General features: G+C 35.8%; 1 protein-coding gene across 4 annotated transcripts in view; it reads left to right on the top strand.

Annotated features, from left to right (window-relative positions):
* The window catches only part of CBLB (Cbl proto-oncogene B), a 129,439-nt gene that overhangs the window by 76,086 nt on the left and 38,448 nt on the right, over positions 1–14,905 (top strand). For all 4 annotated transcript variants that reach the window (XM_075767302.1, XM_075767293.1, XM_075767311.1 and 1 more), the window contains 5 exons: positions 2,851–3,007; positions 7,102–7,223; positions 9,481–9,618; positions 11,207–11,294; positions 13,631–13,762. In XM_075767302.1, the coding sequence (XP_075623417.1) occupies positions 2,851–3,007; positions 7,102–7,223; positions 9,481–9,618; positions 11,207–11,294; positions 13,631–13,762 (637 nt within the window). The remainder of the gene's footprint in view (positions 1–2,850; positions 3,008–7,101; positions 7,224–9,480; positions 9,619–11,206; positions 11,295–13,630; positions 13,763–14,905) is intronic.

The raw sequence follows: 14,905 nt of genomic DNA, 5'->3' as shown, positions 1-14,905 counted from the left end.
TACCTTCTATGGTTCTGAACGCTGCAGGCAGTATTTCATTACAAACAGGATCCTATTTTTTCTTTCTATAAAAGCATTTTTTTTCTCCTGTTTAAATATCTCTCTCTCTCTCTAAGTGTAGTATTAACAGCAGTCCCAATCTCAGCCTTGGTTTGGTTGGTCCTGTTCCGTGCCACCTCCCTAAACAATTAAAATAACTCTTTACATTTGAATAATGAAAAGACGCCTTCAAAGGCTGTATATCTCCGAAGACACAAGAAACCAATAGCAGTGAAATGTTAATTCAAACAGAAACTCAACTTGCCCGGCGACTACGAAAACCTCTTTCACCCCCTCATCACTGTGGGAAGTGTTCTGCGTGACCTCCTCCCAGGTCTCTGCCAGGGGAGGGTGTTCTCAGCCTGTCTGAAAGGTCACCAGATGTGTATATAAAGTGGGGGAGAAATGATCCCTGCCTAGTGCTGTTTCAAAGTATTTAGGAATGATAGCTGTATAAAAGTAGCTGCTGAGAAATAGAAGTTAACGTGTTTTAAGAACCAAGTCTCTCCTTTAAGAAAGCAGAAGATAAAAGATCAAGTCTACAACGCTGCAGAAAAAAAAAATCTGCTGAATTTAGTGAATTTAAAATTGGGGCCACCACTTTTTCAGACACTTGTTCTTGGAGAAGTCCCACAAAATAACTTTAGATGTTATTTCATTAGCTAATCACTCATTGCCCAACATCTGGTTTCTATCTTAGCTAAAGCACTAGCCAACAGAGCTCTAAAAACATACTCTCCTGAAGACTTTTGTTTGTTTTCTCTGGTGGTGGTGGTGTTTTGGAGGAGCAGGGTATTAGTGAATACATAGGGAAAGATCCTACTTATTAATCGCATCTAATGAACATGTTTTCATGAAACTGTCTCAGACAAGGCATAAAAAAGCAGTTCTTAAGGTCTAGTGTGGCTATAATCATTCTGATAGATTCTCTATTGGTTTTTATTTAAGGGTTATTGTCTTAACACTTTAAAAGAAACCCAAACCAACAGAACAAACAAACAAAACCCCCGAACAACTCCTACTCCCACCCTCCCAAAACCAAAAACAACAATAAAACTTTTCTAACCCCATTTCAGCATGATCCCAGAGTTGTAACCATTTAGAGTGGTTTACAAAGAGAATCAGAAAACATTTCAGAGGCACGATTACAGGAACTAATTAAGCAGTAGGCACTTGAACTAAGACAACTTGAACACCACAAAAGCACTGACTTTTTCCAACTTTGTTCTCTGAACTTAGTGCAACATTTCATTCTCTCTTTACCATAATCAAAATTTGATGTGCATTCTTTCTTAAATGGCATCTGATGTGGTATCTCTCTTCAGCTCTTTGTGGTTTCCTGTTTTTCGTACACAGATGAAAGTATCTGCTGAGATCTATTAAACTTCACATTTTATCCTTTATGACTTTCTCGATATAGGCCTCCAAGTAACAAGTAGATTTCTTTGCACTTAGAAATATAGTGAATGCCTGATGTGGTAGAAATACAGGAGTGTGTCTTTACTGTTGTACTTCAAATTACTATTTGTTTTAATTTAGGTTAACAGCATAATAAATATTATGCAGGATCAACTTAATACAGTCTTTTTTTTTTTTTTCTTTTTTTCACAGTACTACACTACCAAGTAATATACATTTCCACATAAGAAAATAGTTAGAAAAACTGGAACAGAATATTTTGGTTCTTATAAAAATAAGGCAATGTGAACTAATAAAAATTGCAAGAAATTTTGATGAGTTTGTGACACCTGTGTCTTTTGTCATTTTAACAATTATTAACAATATATTACTATGGACATGTGAGATCTTGTTAAGTCCTGAAAATAGTTACATATTGATTAATAGTTATATGTTGGTTGTATTTTGTTTAATTAAAATGTTTTTAAAATGTCATAATCTGCTCTCAATGTGAGGCAGAACTTTTTTTAAAAGAAGGTGTTACGGCTTTGCAAAATTTGGATGACATGAGAAGAAGCATTGCTATTACTGAACAATTTCTCATAGTTTTGAGTTATAAAACAGAGCACTTTTGAGTGATCAGCCTCATGTCAGATTCCAAATACAAACACTTGGTTGGCAAAATAATCTGCATTACCTCCAACTATGCTAATAGAAACTGAATTTGACAGAACACAGCTTTATATTAGAGAGGATAATTTTAATTCTGATTATTAAAAATAAATTCTGATTTCCCTCCTTTTCCAACGTTCACTACTTTCTGAAAATACTCCCTATCCTGCAAGAATGTGTGAAGGTGAAGATGTGAGATGCTGTGTCTTCTAATATTCATATAACTGTCATGGGCTATGACAAGCCTTGGACCAGTCTCGGTGGTATCTGGTTGATTGCTATCACATTACTTGACCAGTGTTCACGAGCTTTAGCTATAAAAAAAAATGTCATCACAGTAGATACTAAATTGATGTTTATCATTCTGAGAAGAGAGGCTGTGAAGAAAGAAGTTCTTTACCAAGCACAGAGCTGGTCCTTTGAGAGGGTGTGAGATTGGTTGCTACACCTGCTTGGTAGGATATTTCAGTTTCTGCAGTGTTCTTTTTGTTGTCCTCCTAAGGAAGCTTGAATAATTACTGTTGTAAAATAAATGACACTTTGTTTGATCGTGTTTAAGCGAAGATAACTGTTCTTTCATTTGCTTAGGCTGCATTCAGAAAACTTGATTATTTATTTTTGTGTGTAGAGAAACCAAATTAATGTTCTGCTTCTTTAAAAGTCCAGTTGTGATGTCTAAATAAGGTATCAAATCTTAAATATGTGATTTTATTAAATTTATTATTTCTACACCTCTCACAGAACTATAGTGCCATGGAAAGTGTTCAGGCAGTGCCTTCATGAAGTTCATCAGATAAGCTCTGGTTTGGAAGCAATGGCTCTTAAATCTACTATTGACTTGACCTGCAATGACTACATTTCAATTTTTGAATTTGATATCTTCACTAGATTATTTCAGGTAAGATTTGAAAATTTTAGATACATGTACAAATCTGAGAAGCTTAGTGCCCTGAGGCAAGTACCTATGGGTCAAGGAAGTGGATTTTTTGGAAAAACTGAAATAACTGAAACAGTAGAACTCGGAAATAAATTGTGCATTATTTTTAGTCCTTCAGAGATGTTTGGGGCATCAACACCTACATCTGAAAAACTGAAAACATCCAGCAACACCTGTTTAATTTCTGCATGTATTTATTTTGATCACAATATCTTTGTGTTTGCTGCTTACTTATTTTTCACTATTCTTAAATACATTCCTAGAAATGTAGACCTTCAGGTACTTATCGAAGTTTTACTTGTGTTTCCATTGTACTTCTGTACCTATATATACTTATATGAAGTATTTCTACAAACACATAAAGAAAGTTGCGTATGAGTTTTTTAGGCTGAATGTAGACCTAACCCTTTTCTTTATGAACATATTTTTGCCATTAATGCTGTGCTATTTATTTACACTACGTGACTATCTTTGGGAATAGCATTAATTGTATTATTGTTAATAGGTAATATTTATCTGAAATAAGCTTGTACGTATGTTATGTGCCTCTGTTAACCTTGTGTCCCTTCTGCAGAATATACTTGAAGTATTTTAGTCAATATAGAAGGCTGTGCTGGTTTGCATCCATATTAGATGCATTGATTCTGAATTTGTCGCTTTGGAGATTTCTTTTGTATATAGGAATCTTTGAGGTATACAACCATTTACTTTTTTTACCCCATACAGTGATGAATTGGTGCACAGCCTCAAGTTGTGCCAGAGAGGTTTAGAATTGGGTATTAGGAAAAATTTATTCACTGAAAAGGGTTATCAAGCACTTAGGGACATGGTTTAGTGGGGGACTTGGCAGTGTTAGGTTAACGGTTGAACTCCATGATCTTAAAGGTCTTTTCCAACCTAAATGATTCTATGATTATTCTTTAGCCTGTTTGAGATACATTCAAAATACCGATTTTATGTCAAAGCCTGGGCCATCTGTTTGTTCATCTTCCATGTTATTCTGTGATAATCTCTGTTTAGCTTTCTTGGTTTTGCTGTTATGGGAAAGGGTGCCATTACGAAGTTGGTAGTAAGATTTGGCAGGAGGTGATTAATAGTTTTAGTTTACAGAGTTTTGATTTTGATCATCTCTCCTCCATTCTGAGTTAAACCTGTATCAAAGTTCAAAATGTTACAGTGTAAGGAATCTCAGTTTAATTTCACCACAAACATTGGTCACTTAAACACACACAGGTTATGGAGGTTTGAACAAAACTTTGGGTATTCTCTTTGACGAAATAATAAACTAGAGATTATAGATCATTGTACTTTATGCAGCTTTAGCAAAATCCCCCTAAGCTTTTCCTTTTACGTGGAGTTTGATATGATCAAGCATTCCAGTCTGAACGTTGCTGCCTTGGGATCAGTTTCTACTCTGTCAGAGTTTCTCCCTTTTATTCAGTATTTGGCAAACTAATATGGTGTGTCAGATGAGCAATCAAGCACGAATCTTGATATCAGACTGGATGCAAAATGTCTGAGACCCGTTGGCTGCAACATACATCACTATGAAATACATTTATTTAAGGTTTATTTCTGTAGGATTTGTTTCCCCTAAGCATTCTGTTTACGAATAACAACAGGTTTTGGGGTTTGTTTAATCTGTACATCAGATATAAAAATAAATGAGAAGTCAGTGATCTGAGAAGTAACAGTTTGTTCTGACCCTATGTGGGATTGTATAGGTTGCATTAAACTTGTGAAGCCTCAAATGAGATTTATTTTCCTTGTTCTGTAAGCCAATGAATATCCGTTTGCATTAGTTTCTTTGTGTGGCTAGTTTGATTGCTAGTTTGATTCGTTACTGTGGCTTGTGCTAGAAAACGGGGATCAGCATCACTGATACACATAAAGAGAGAAGACTGGTTAGATTAACTTTTAATTTAACAAAGAAGCAGAGAGAGAATTTTTGCCAAACAGATTACCAACTGGTGCAGTAGCTGCGTAACTCTTGATGTGAACTTGCACTGAACTTGGTCTGAGAACCTCTCCCAGAGGTTACATTTTATTTCTCTAGTTTTTAAACAGCTTCTGTAACTATGTATGCATACACCCACAGAGAGAAAATCCCAATTGTTTAAGTAATCCAAATACTGTTTTGCCAACTGTGGGTTGTGTTACAGAAAAGCTACGTTTATAATGATGCTTATTCACAGAAGAAAGCAAGACTGCTTTTTATGGAGATCTTGTAAAAGTGAAGTTGCTCCCCCTGCCTCCCCACTATATGCATGCACAGCTGAAGTGCGGTGTTCTCTGACCAGAGATAAAGTTAGCACAGCAGAATATGTAGATGCTTTGAAGGAAAGGAACTTCATTCTGTTGCTGTTAACGTGTTCAGTTAAGTTGTCCTTTTATGCAAAAATATTTCCATAGAAGAGAAAGTGTTTCCCATCTTACATTTCTGCTTTTGCAAGAATGTGTGCACAAGGCAAGCTAAGAGTTCTTACCCTTTGATTTTTCAGTCGTACCATCACATCATGTTCTAGGCATAGCAGTAGTGTGATACTCTGTATAGAGAGTCCAAGCATTTGAGGAAGATACTGTCTACTGTCAACTTAGAAGCTTGATGGTTGTGATTAACCAAGGAATTTGCACACTGCTTAATTTTATTTTATAATGTACTGGAGCAAGCCTTTATATTAGCACAGACCAACAAAATATCAAATTACTGAGTGTTTGATCATGCTTTTTGATTTACATGCATGCACTTGAGTAACACAGCAGGAGAAGGAACATTGTATTTTTGTGAAGGAAATGTCAGTGTTGGTGTGGTGAAAGGGGAAGAGTCAACTCCCTTTTATCTCTAGTTGGGGCAATTAAAATTTTTCATGCGATGAAGCCTCCTGGCATCCATCTTCAGTGAGGGTGCAGGGAGGAGCCGGCAGGATGCGGTGTTGCATCTAGGATTTTTATTTTTTTTTTCTCCTTTCTTTTGTACAAATTTGAACATTTGAGATTTCTTATGGCCTCTGTGCTGAAACCTTACTGTTCTATTTCATGTGTTTGATTTGAAGAGGTATTAATTTTAAAATAAAACAGGTGTTCATCCATGTTTAAGTAGTGGTTAGGGTTTGCCTGGGAAATGTATCGTAATCTCAAGCAGCACTGTTAGGATGCTCTGCTCAAGCGTGTCACGCAGGCATTTAATCTCTGCTTTACTAGCCCTTAAAAGTCCTTTTAAAGGGAATTTGCAGGGCACACAAGAGCACAAGCCTCTCCTCTTGTGTTGCTCAACTTCACCTGCCTTGATCTTTTGACAAATACATAAGAAAAAACTCTGAACCATTCAGAGGCGCTTTCTTGTCTCTCCAAATGCTGGCAATGGACACTTAATATAATTGTATTAATCCACTACTTAAAAATAATCCTTCATTTTACAGTAAAGGACTTTTCTGTATTCTTCGAAGTGCTAGCGTATCAGGCATGTTTCACTGAGTTTTCTGAAGCATTTGCTAGTCAGGTCAGCAAAGACTGTGGTGAAGTGCTATCAATATTTGTTTTGTTTTCTGTCTGTAATACCATTATGGTAACTGAAGAAATCAAGAAGCTGAGAATAAGAAAAGGAATGACAGCTCAAATTAGTGGCTTTGTTAGGCTTCATTTGTTAGTGTTACTTATCGTTAACTATGAAAGTGCCTCAGGACCTCTCAAGAATAGACTTAATTCAGTTTTTATTAAACCATCAAGGAACTATACTCACCAGGTTCTAACTAAACGTGATGTTTAACATTTTATGTAGGAGATCCCTACATAATAGGAGATCCCTTAAATTGAACGTCTTCAAAATCTTTATCCAAAAATTTACACTCGATTCTTGGAATAATTATTTTGAAGGAACCCTTGTAGCAAAGCTGGGTATATGGCACAGTCTCTTGTACTATTTAGACCTTAATCAAAAGTGCGTATTTTTCAGCTGAACCTAAACACTGTAGGTGTCTGATAAATTGACTCGAGTTTTATTAGAAATATGTAACTACCTGGCTACATCTGTTTAATTGCTTGTCTTGTCTTTTTAGCCCTGGGGTTCAATCTTAAGGAATTGGAACTTTTTAGCTGTGACGCATCCTGGATATATGGCATTCCTGACGTATGATGAAGTGAAAGCGAGGTTGCAAAAATACAGCACTAAGCCTGGGAGGTGAGAGGTTTTGCTGATTATAGCTTTCCAAATAAATTTGCTGTCTCGGAAGCTACATAATTATTCTAGGTTCATATTTCTATATTGTGTGATACTTACACTCACTGTAATATTGAAGGAGTGAATTTTTGGCCTTTTTTTTTTTTTTTTGTAACAGAATGAGTCAGAGAAGTGGCAGGTATTTTTTTTTTTATATGTGTGATTTTATTTATATCAAAATGTACTTTTAAAAATAGTTTAATACTAAAGCTCAGAACTCTTAATTTCAAAAAATACTGACCTTTAAGACATAGGAATTTTGTAACCGTGATCTGTTTTTTATGCCATAATTTTTCTACAGTGCTATGAGGCAAAAAAATACTGTGTTAGCACATGAAAGTCTAAGTAAGTACAGATAAACAGGAAAAAAAATGGAAATTACATTGCTTTTCCTTTCTTCTCAATTAGATACTACAAGCAATGTATTCTTGAAAAGCATATTTGAAAATGTAATTTGCTTTTCAAACTTTGCATTGAATTGTTGCTTGATAGTAAAGTAAAAATTATCTTAACTTCTTTCATGGTAGCACTCTTAAATTATCAATTTAATCAGTGCTTATATGTTCCTTTTATGTCCATGTATTTTTTTTCTTTGCCAGTAATGATTCTATATCACAAACTCTGCACCTAGAAAAGGAGTCTGTCAGATTAAATATCATAACATGTAGAGTTTTTAAATAATTTCTGTGTGGTGCTATGCATACTGAATTATCCAAACTGAACTTTTACCATTTATGCCACTTCTGTTGTCTTATTTTTTTCTTCATTCAGATTGGAGAAATGAAAATTCATTAATGGATTTAATCTTATATTAGTTAACTTTTATTTTGCTAGTTTTACCTTTCAGTTATGAAGCTTTTTTCGTTAATGTCTAGTTCTCTAACTTTGCTGCAGGATCACATGTATACATAGTTAAAAGTGCATAATTTTGAAATTTGTTAGAAAAGTCTAGCAACAGTTATACCTATATTCTGTACTTGATTTCTTTTGATTTTTAGCAAACAATATACTGTATCTTAAGTTACCTGGCTGGTGCATATATACAAGAATATTGTGGTTCCAGTAGAATAACACTGATTTTTAGCTCAGCAGTCATGATCACTACTACGCAAGTCAGATAACTCGGTTGATTTTGAGAGTGGTTGTCCTACTTAGCATTTTCTCTATTATTGATTCTGATTCTGTGATTATAAAAGAGAAGTAATAGAGAAATTATCCAAAGTTGCCTTTATGTTCCTTGTAAGTAGAGAGTTAGTTTTAGGATAACTTTCTATTGCATATCAGAAAATGACTTTCTGAATTGCTTAGGTGAAATGCTGGAATGTGAAAGAGGAGATTGGAAGTGAAATTGCTTCTTTAATCTGTCTAAAACATCCTGGAAATTACAAGATTCTGTTCAAATTAATAGTTGCTACTTCAATGCAATGTTGGCCTTATTGAAGGTTGTAAGAACTATGCCAAACTTCAGGGAGGCTAAGATTTTTCATTTTAAACTGTGTGGAAGGAAATAAAATATTGATGTATAATTAAGGAAAGCTGCTTTATAATACAAAATTGAGTTTGTGGTATTTCACTGTGGGATGCTTTTCTGAATGAGGATTTTGCATGTGAGATGGCATCTGACATGAAAGGGACTAGAGGTTTTAATAAGAAGAGCTAGACACGCTCAATACTATTGCCTATAATCTTCCTTTTCCTGTTACTGTGCTCTCTGTCTACATTATGTACACTCCCAGCTATCACCTGTAACACACAGAAGTATTTAAATTTAAGTCCAGTTGGAAGTAGAAGTGATATTTCTTCTGTCCGGTTTGCCTCTTCTGTTACACGCAAAATTAACACTGGTAGAACAGTTTTTATTATTCATTATTCCCATTTCTGTGCAGTCTAAAGATGTTCTTGAAAAGGTTTATGGGCACGTCTAAATGTACATAAGAGGACTATTCATAGTGAATGTGCAGCTTTCACTTTGAGAACTAAAAAGCGAGCAAATGAAAAGTTGAGGGTGAGGTGCTACTCTAACCTTATTCCTGCCCATGAGGAACTGACAGTGTTTTTATTTAAGGTTATACAAAGAATATGTGGCAGAATTGGCAATCTGACCCAAATCTTCAGAGACCTAATTCACTGTCTTAACCAGAGGCCGTCCTTGCTCTCTTCACTCGTTTTGCTGAACTCTGATTAACACTGACTTTTTATTCATCCTGTTTTCATCAAGCTACATTTTCAGACTGAGTTGCACTCGCTTGGGACAGTGGGCCATTGGATACGTGACTGGCGATGGGAACATACTGCAGACCATACCTCACAATAAGCCTCTGTTTCAAGCTTTGATTGATGGCAGCCGGGAAGGATTGTAAGTACAAATTCCTATAGTCACCGTAGGTGTGAAATCCTGATTTCCTTGTTCTTTTAATGCTTATATGGGTAGTTATTAAAGATCTTTAAAACAGAGAATCTGGATATGGTGTTTAGCATTCCTTTGGAGTTTAAGGACCATCTCTTCTATGCATTTGAAAAACACTTGTTTCCAGGTAATTCCATTGACCAAAGTTAGCCAAAGCCATGTCTCATAGCAGATAAATTCCAAGAGAAAATAAAATCGGGCAGCTGTCACATGATTCCTTCCCCCTCCCATAAGAGTCCCAAATGCACTTAAGCTTATTGAACAATTACTACTGCCAGTTACTCATGTGTCTAACTCTGGACAATGATTTGAAAGCTATATAATTGCTTTTTTATATATTGTGCAGCCAGAACATTTTCCAGGTTCTAACAGTTTACTGAAAAGATTTCTAATTATAAGGAAATCTAAGTTTATAGGAGGAAGTAGTACATTTTTACTAGATTAGCTGAAGTAATAGAAAAATTTCTGGTCTCAGAATCTTTTCACTGGGATACATGTTTTAATATATCCACATGATCATAATAATAATTTAAAAAAAAAACCAAACCAAAACCCCCAAGAAAATTGACCAATCCTCAAAAAAAGATTGAGAAACCAATTACAATCTTGGAATTTCACTCAGTGCTGCACAGTCCCGTAATTTTTTTCCAGGTATGATGATTTCATATTTGTAATAAAAACCACACTTACAATGATAGTATTTCTACTTGACAAAAACTGAGCAAACAAAAACTAGAGCTGAGAATATTTAATATAGACTGAAGTTTTTGTATGCTGTGTAAATATAACTTTGTCACAGTGTGACTTAACAACATGATTTTTCAAGAAACTGTTTCCAGGTTAGGGGTATCATATATCTGAATATAGAACAACTTAGGGTCTCCCTAATATCATTTAACCTATTACTAATTTCCCACAGGATTGAAATTCCCCCATTGGTTCTAGCTTAAAGTCCAATCTGCATCTTGGATTCTCAGTGTAGATTCTTGTCGTAATGTACACAGATTTATATGCATCGTAACATACACAGATACACACATGTATAATATGATGACATATATATGTAAAAAAAAATCATATGTGCACACAGATATACACAAATGTGTGTTACCTTCTATTCTGCTCCATTACTTCAAATAGTCTGTAGAGTCACTGTGCATGATGCTCATAGTGGAGAGATCACTAGGAACAAATGCAAGTATAAGCTCACTGTGAAATGAAGATCTAAAATAATATTCTGTTGAGCCACTCCGAACAAGTTACCTACTTATCAAAGCTCAGCTGCATTCTGATGGTAGGTATGCATGTTACGTCAAAATCTTCCCTGTGCTTTTATGAGTAGACTTGAGCATGTGTCCAAATGCATATGTAGCAATTCAATTGCACCCAGAAGATAAGAAAGATGGCTCAGGAAAGATGATGCATTTTAGTTAATGTCTACTTTAACTTATTCAGCCCTTTTGAAATTTTGTAGGTATTATTTAGCTAATAAAGCTAAAGAAATGTGCATATTTATAACAATTTTCTTGTGATGCAGCTATCTGTTTCCAGATGGACGAAGTTACAATCCTGATTTGACAGGATTATGTGAACCCACACCACATGATCACATAAAAGTCACACAGGTATGTTGCAGAGTTTGTCAGTTATTTTGTAATCTTCACTTCCCTTAGTATCTCATCTAGCAGTGATAATAAGATTTTATTAAAATGTGAGAAATAAATTCAGAGGAGTGAAAATATGTTGTTGATAGAAGGGCTTAGATGGAGAACAGGATAATAATGCTTTAAACTCTAGAGCTGATGGTGATGCAGACGGCATGTCTTGGAAAGTTTTGTTTATTCTAAGCCTCTTCCAAGTGAGAAATGTGTTAACGGTTATTAAAGATTTTTCCGATATTTGTGTTACAGGTTTGTGTAGCTTGGTGTTTCCTTGCCAATAGCAGATGGGAGTACAGAAATAAAATCGAGATCAAATGATGGTTTTGAAGCCTCAATAAGAATGGTGCAGTTTGTTGACAGGTCCAGGAGGAAAAGCATAGTTCATATATCAGAGATACTGGTTCCAGGGTTTCTTTCCTCTCTTTTTGTCTATTGTGCAAATTAAAAGAGAGATCAGGGCAAAAAAACAGAAATAATTATTTATATAATAATAATTATTTATATAAGTACCTAAAGAGTGTCACTTTGCAGAGAAAATTAGAATATCTAGATGTGTTTGGAGTCTTGTTAAGTGATGATATGATAAACTAACGTGCAGATGTTTGATACTCAAGTAATAGGAAGTAGCCACCACAAGACAAATACTTGGTTAAAAATTATGCTGAAATTAACACTAGAAGGTTAAGGTGTACTGTGTAGAGCATTTTTCCTGACAAAACCACCTGGAAGACTTGAGGATTTGTTCAAGGAAAGACATCAGACTAGGTACAAGCCATACTGTTTCTGATGGTCTTCCATTTCTTCAGGGCAGGCTGGATGACCTGCTGAGTCTTCTGTAATTCTGAGTGCTCTATGTGCATCCACCTCCAGAAATATTTTAGAAAAGAAGTGTTCGTCACCATATATGGTACTATCAGGAATACCATTATGAAAATATCTATTTCCTAAGTAAGAGAATTCGTCAAAACAATCACCCGAACAAAGTCTGAGTACTTCCACTTATCTGACTTCCCTTTTTTCCATCCAGTCTTAAAATAGTAATGAAAGACAAACGCAGAGATATCAGATATTGGTGTTGCACAGAACGATTTTCTAGCCTCATATCCTTTACTTTTCCTCAAGGAAAAGAAAAGCAGCTTAGACATTCTCGGTTATTACCTTGTTCTTCAGTCAATCATGTTGTATTTTGAATTCACTGAATGAATCCCGTTGGTTCTGAACTTGTAGATATGAGGACACCATTAGTTAATTCCGATGGTAACTATGTGAATGATTCCTTAAATAATATATAACTGCAGTAGTTTAAAGCTGTCACTTCTGCTACTTAAACTATGAAAAGATGGTATTGAAGTGGCTGCAGGGCTAGATTGCTATAGATGGATTCTTTGCAAGAGCTCCACCGTAAGCATCTTTGGTACCTACTGACTACAGCTGCAGATATGAGCTGTCTCTTTTATTTTCTCTCTTTCGTAGCCTCACGTCCCCTCCTTTTTCTCAGCAGTAGCTGCTTGTTTTCCTGTGACCTGTATTCTACTTACTTTAAGCTTTCAAAATTTGGGTTTTCAAGACTAAAAAAAAAGGCTTTGTTTCCACACAAATGCATTTGATTGCCAATTCCCCAACAATACCTAATTCTAGAAAACTGTTCAGGACTCAAGTTTTATCTATTATTCCTTCTGACGGTGGTCTTACACCTTCCTGTCAGTCTTGCAAGAATACAGAGTACTGAATGATCTGTGCATTACTGTTGCCGGGTTATCCTGAGGGTATTCTTGCCATACTTCCTTCACAAGGGTTGTTTAGTTCACCGTACTACGTCCTTGCTGTAGATAACAAGCCCTCTCGCTTGTCAGTTTTCAATCCACTAATTTTTATTAGTCCTAAACTCATAACTAGAAAAGGAAATCCCGATTTTGTTCCCATTCATCCCTTAATTTCTCACTTAAAACCATGCATTCCTTATCTTCTTAACTGCAACCAAGGAAAGGCAGGTTGTATGACTTGCATAGTAGTTATATGTGAGAAGTCTGAAGAAAACCTAATAGGCACAGATATTTTAAACTTTTTTGTAGCATGTATTGTAGTATATCATAAATTAAATGAAGCAAAAAAGTCAGGTTTTTCAGTAACCTTAGGGTGGCTTTTAAAAGGATCAGTAGCAATAGTTTCCTTGACTAATAAGTAAAGTGGTTTGGAAAACAGGGGACTCAAAGAAATGTTTGCCACAACTGGTGCTTAAGTGTATTCTTTGTGAACAAATCACAGTAAAGAAATAATCACCTGACTTTCTTTTGTTACAGGAGCAGTATGAATTGTACTGTGAAATGGGTTCCACTTTTCAGCTGTGTAAAATCTGTGCAGAGAATGACAAGGACGTGAAGATAGAGCCTTGCGGACACCTTATGTGCACTTCTTGTCTTACAGCGTGGCAGGTACTGTCATAGTTCAGTTAGCGGAGAAGTGGATGGATTTCTCTGTTACATCTCTATTTACAGTGTGGGTATATGTTTACTTTTCCAGGTACTCAGTAAGAGGGTTCAAGGATGTATATATTTAAAATTATATACTTTTAAATTTTGTGGACCAAAATCTGTGAAAAATAAAGTTCCAGGATTTATTAACATCTGGACTTGTAGGCTTGTCAAGGCTGTTTGCTGACTGCTGCTAAGTGGAAACTATTTCCTGAGCGCAGTATCTACTCAGTCAGTGACAGCTGGGCATTTGGTGCCAGTTCAGCCACCCAGGTTGCTTCACGATGTAGTTACAAGGCATGAAGAGGACAGATAGCAGCTGGGAGTGGATAACTGGCTAGACAATGTTTTATAAGGAGGCAGGATGTCTTTGGTGAGAGAAGGATTCAATCAGTAGTACAAGTCATGAAATGGCCTGTGGAAAAATAAGTTTAGGATTCTTGTGCTTCATGTTAACAACATATAAAGCATTAAACCACCTGGCTTTAGATGATTGTTGGGGGTAAGAGATTGAATGGGGGTAAGATTGAATGAGGGAAAAGTCTGATCTCTCAATGTCATTTACAGAATATCCCCAAAACCACAGAGATTTCATGGTGAGGTTGGTGTGTTTTGTCTGTCTTGTTCATGGATATACCAGTCTGTGGGAAAAGGGAGGATTGGTACCTTTGGTTCAGCACAGTTAACATGCACTTGAGTTAAAAATTAAAATCAAAAGCAGAGGTCATTCCTCTCTACAACTTCAGACTTTCTCCTAGTAGGTGCTTCTCGAACTGAATCAATTCTGCCTCCTTCTCCCTGCCCCTTTCTTCTGTCATATCAGCATTTTTGTGGGAAGTAAGGGCCATCCTGTTCTCAGACAGGACTCTGTTCCACAGTTAGGCACCAGTCTTTGGGTACAAACGTAGTGAGGAGAGTAAAAAGAATCCTTCACTCTAGTCCATTTTTGACCTGGTTTTAAATGAGTTCATCTCAGTTAATGAGTTTTCATTCTTGTGTTTGAGATATGACTTAAAGAACTGTAGCTTTTTGTTTTCAAATTCCTAATTAAGAAATCATCATTAGCAAGCCAACATGATGTATCAGAAATATCATTTTTCTTCC

This window comes from Balearica regulorum, chromosome 1 (assembly GCF_011004875.1).
Source record: "Balearica regulorum gibbericeps isolate bBalReg1 chromosome 1, bBalReg1.pri, whole genome shotgun sequence".
Classification (NCBI taxonomy): domain Eukaryota; kingdom Metazoa; phylum Chordata; class Aves; order Gruiformes; family Gruidae; genus Balearica; species Balearica regulorum.
The sequence above is the reverse complement of the archived record's forward strand: the minus strand, read 5'-3'. Positions and strand labels throughout refer to the sequence as shown.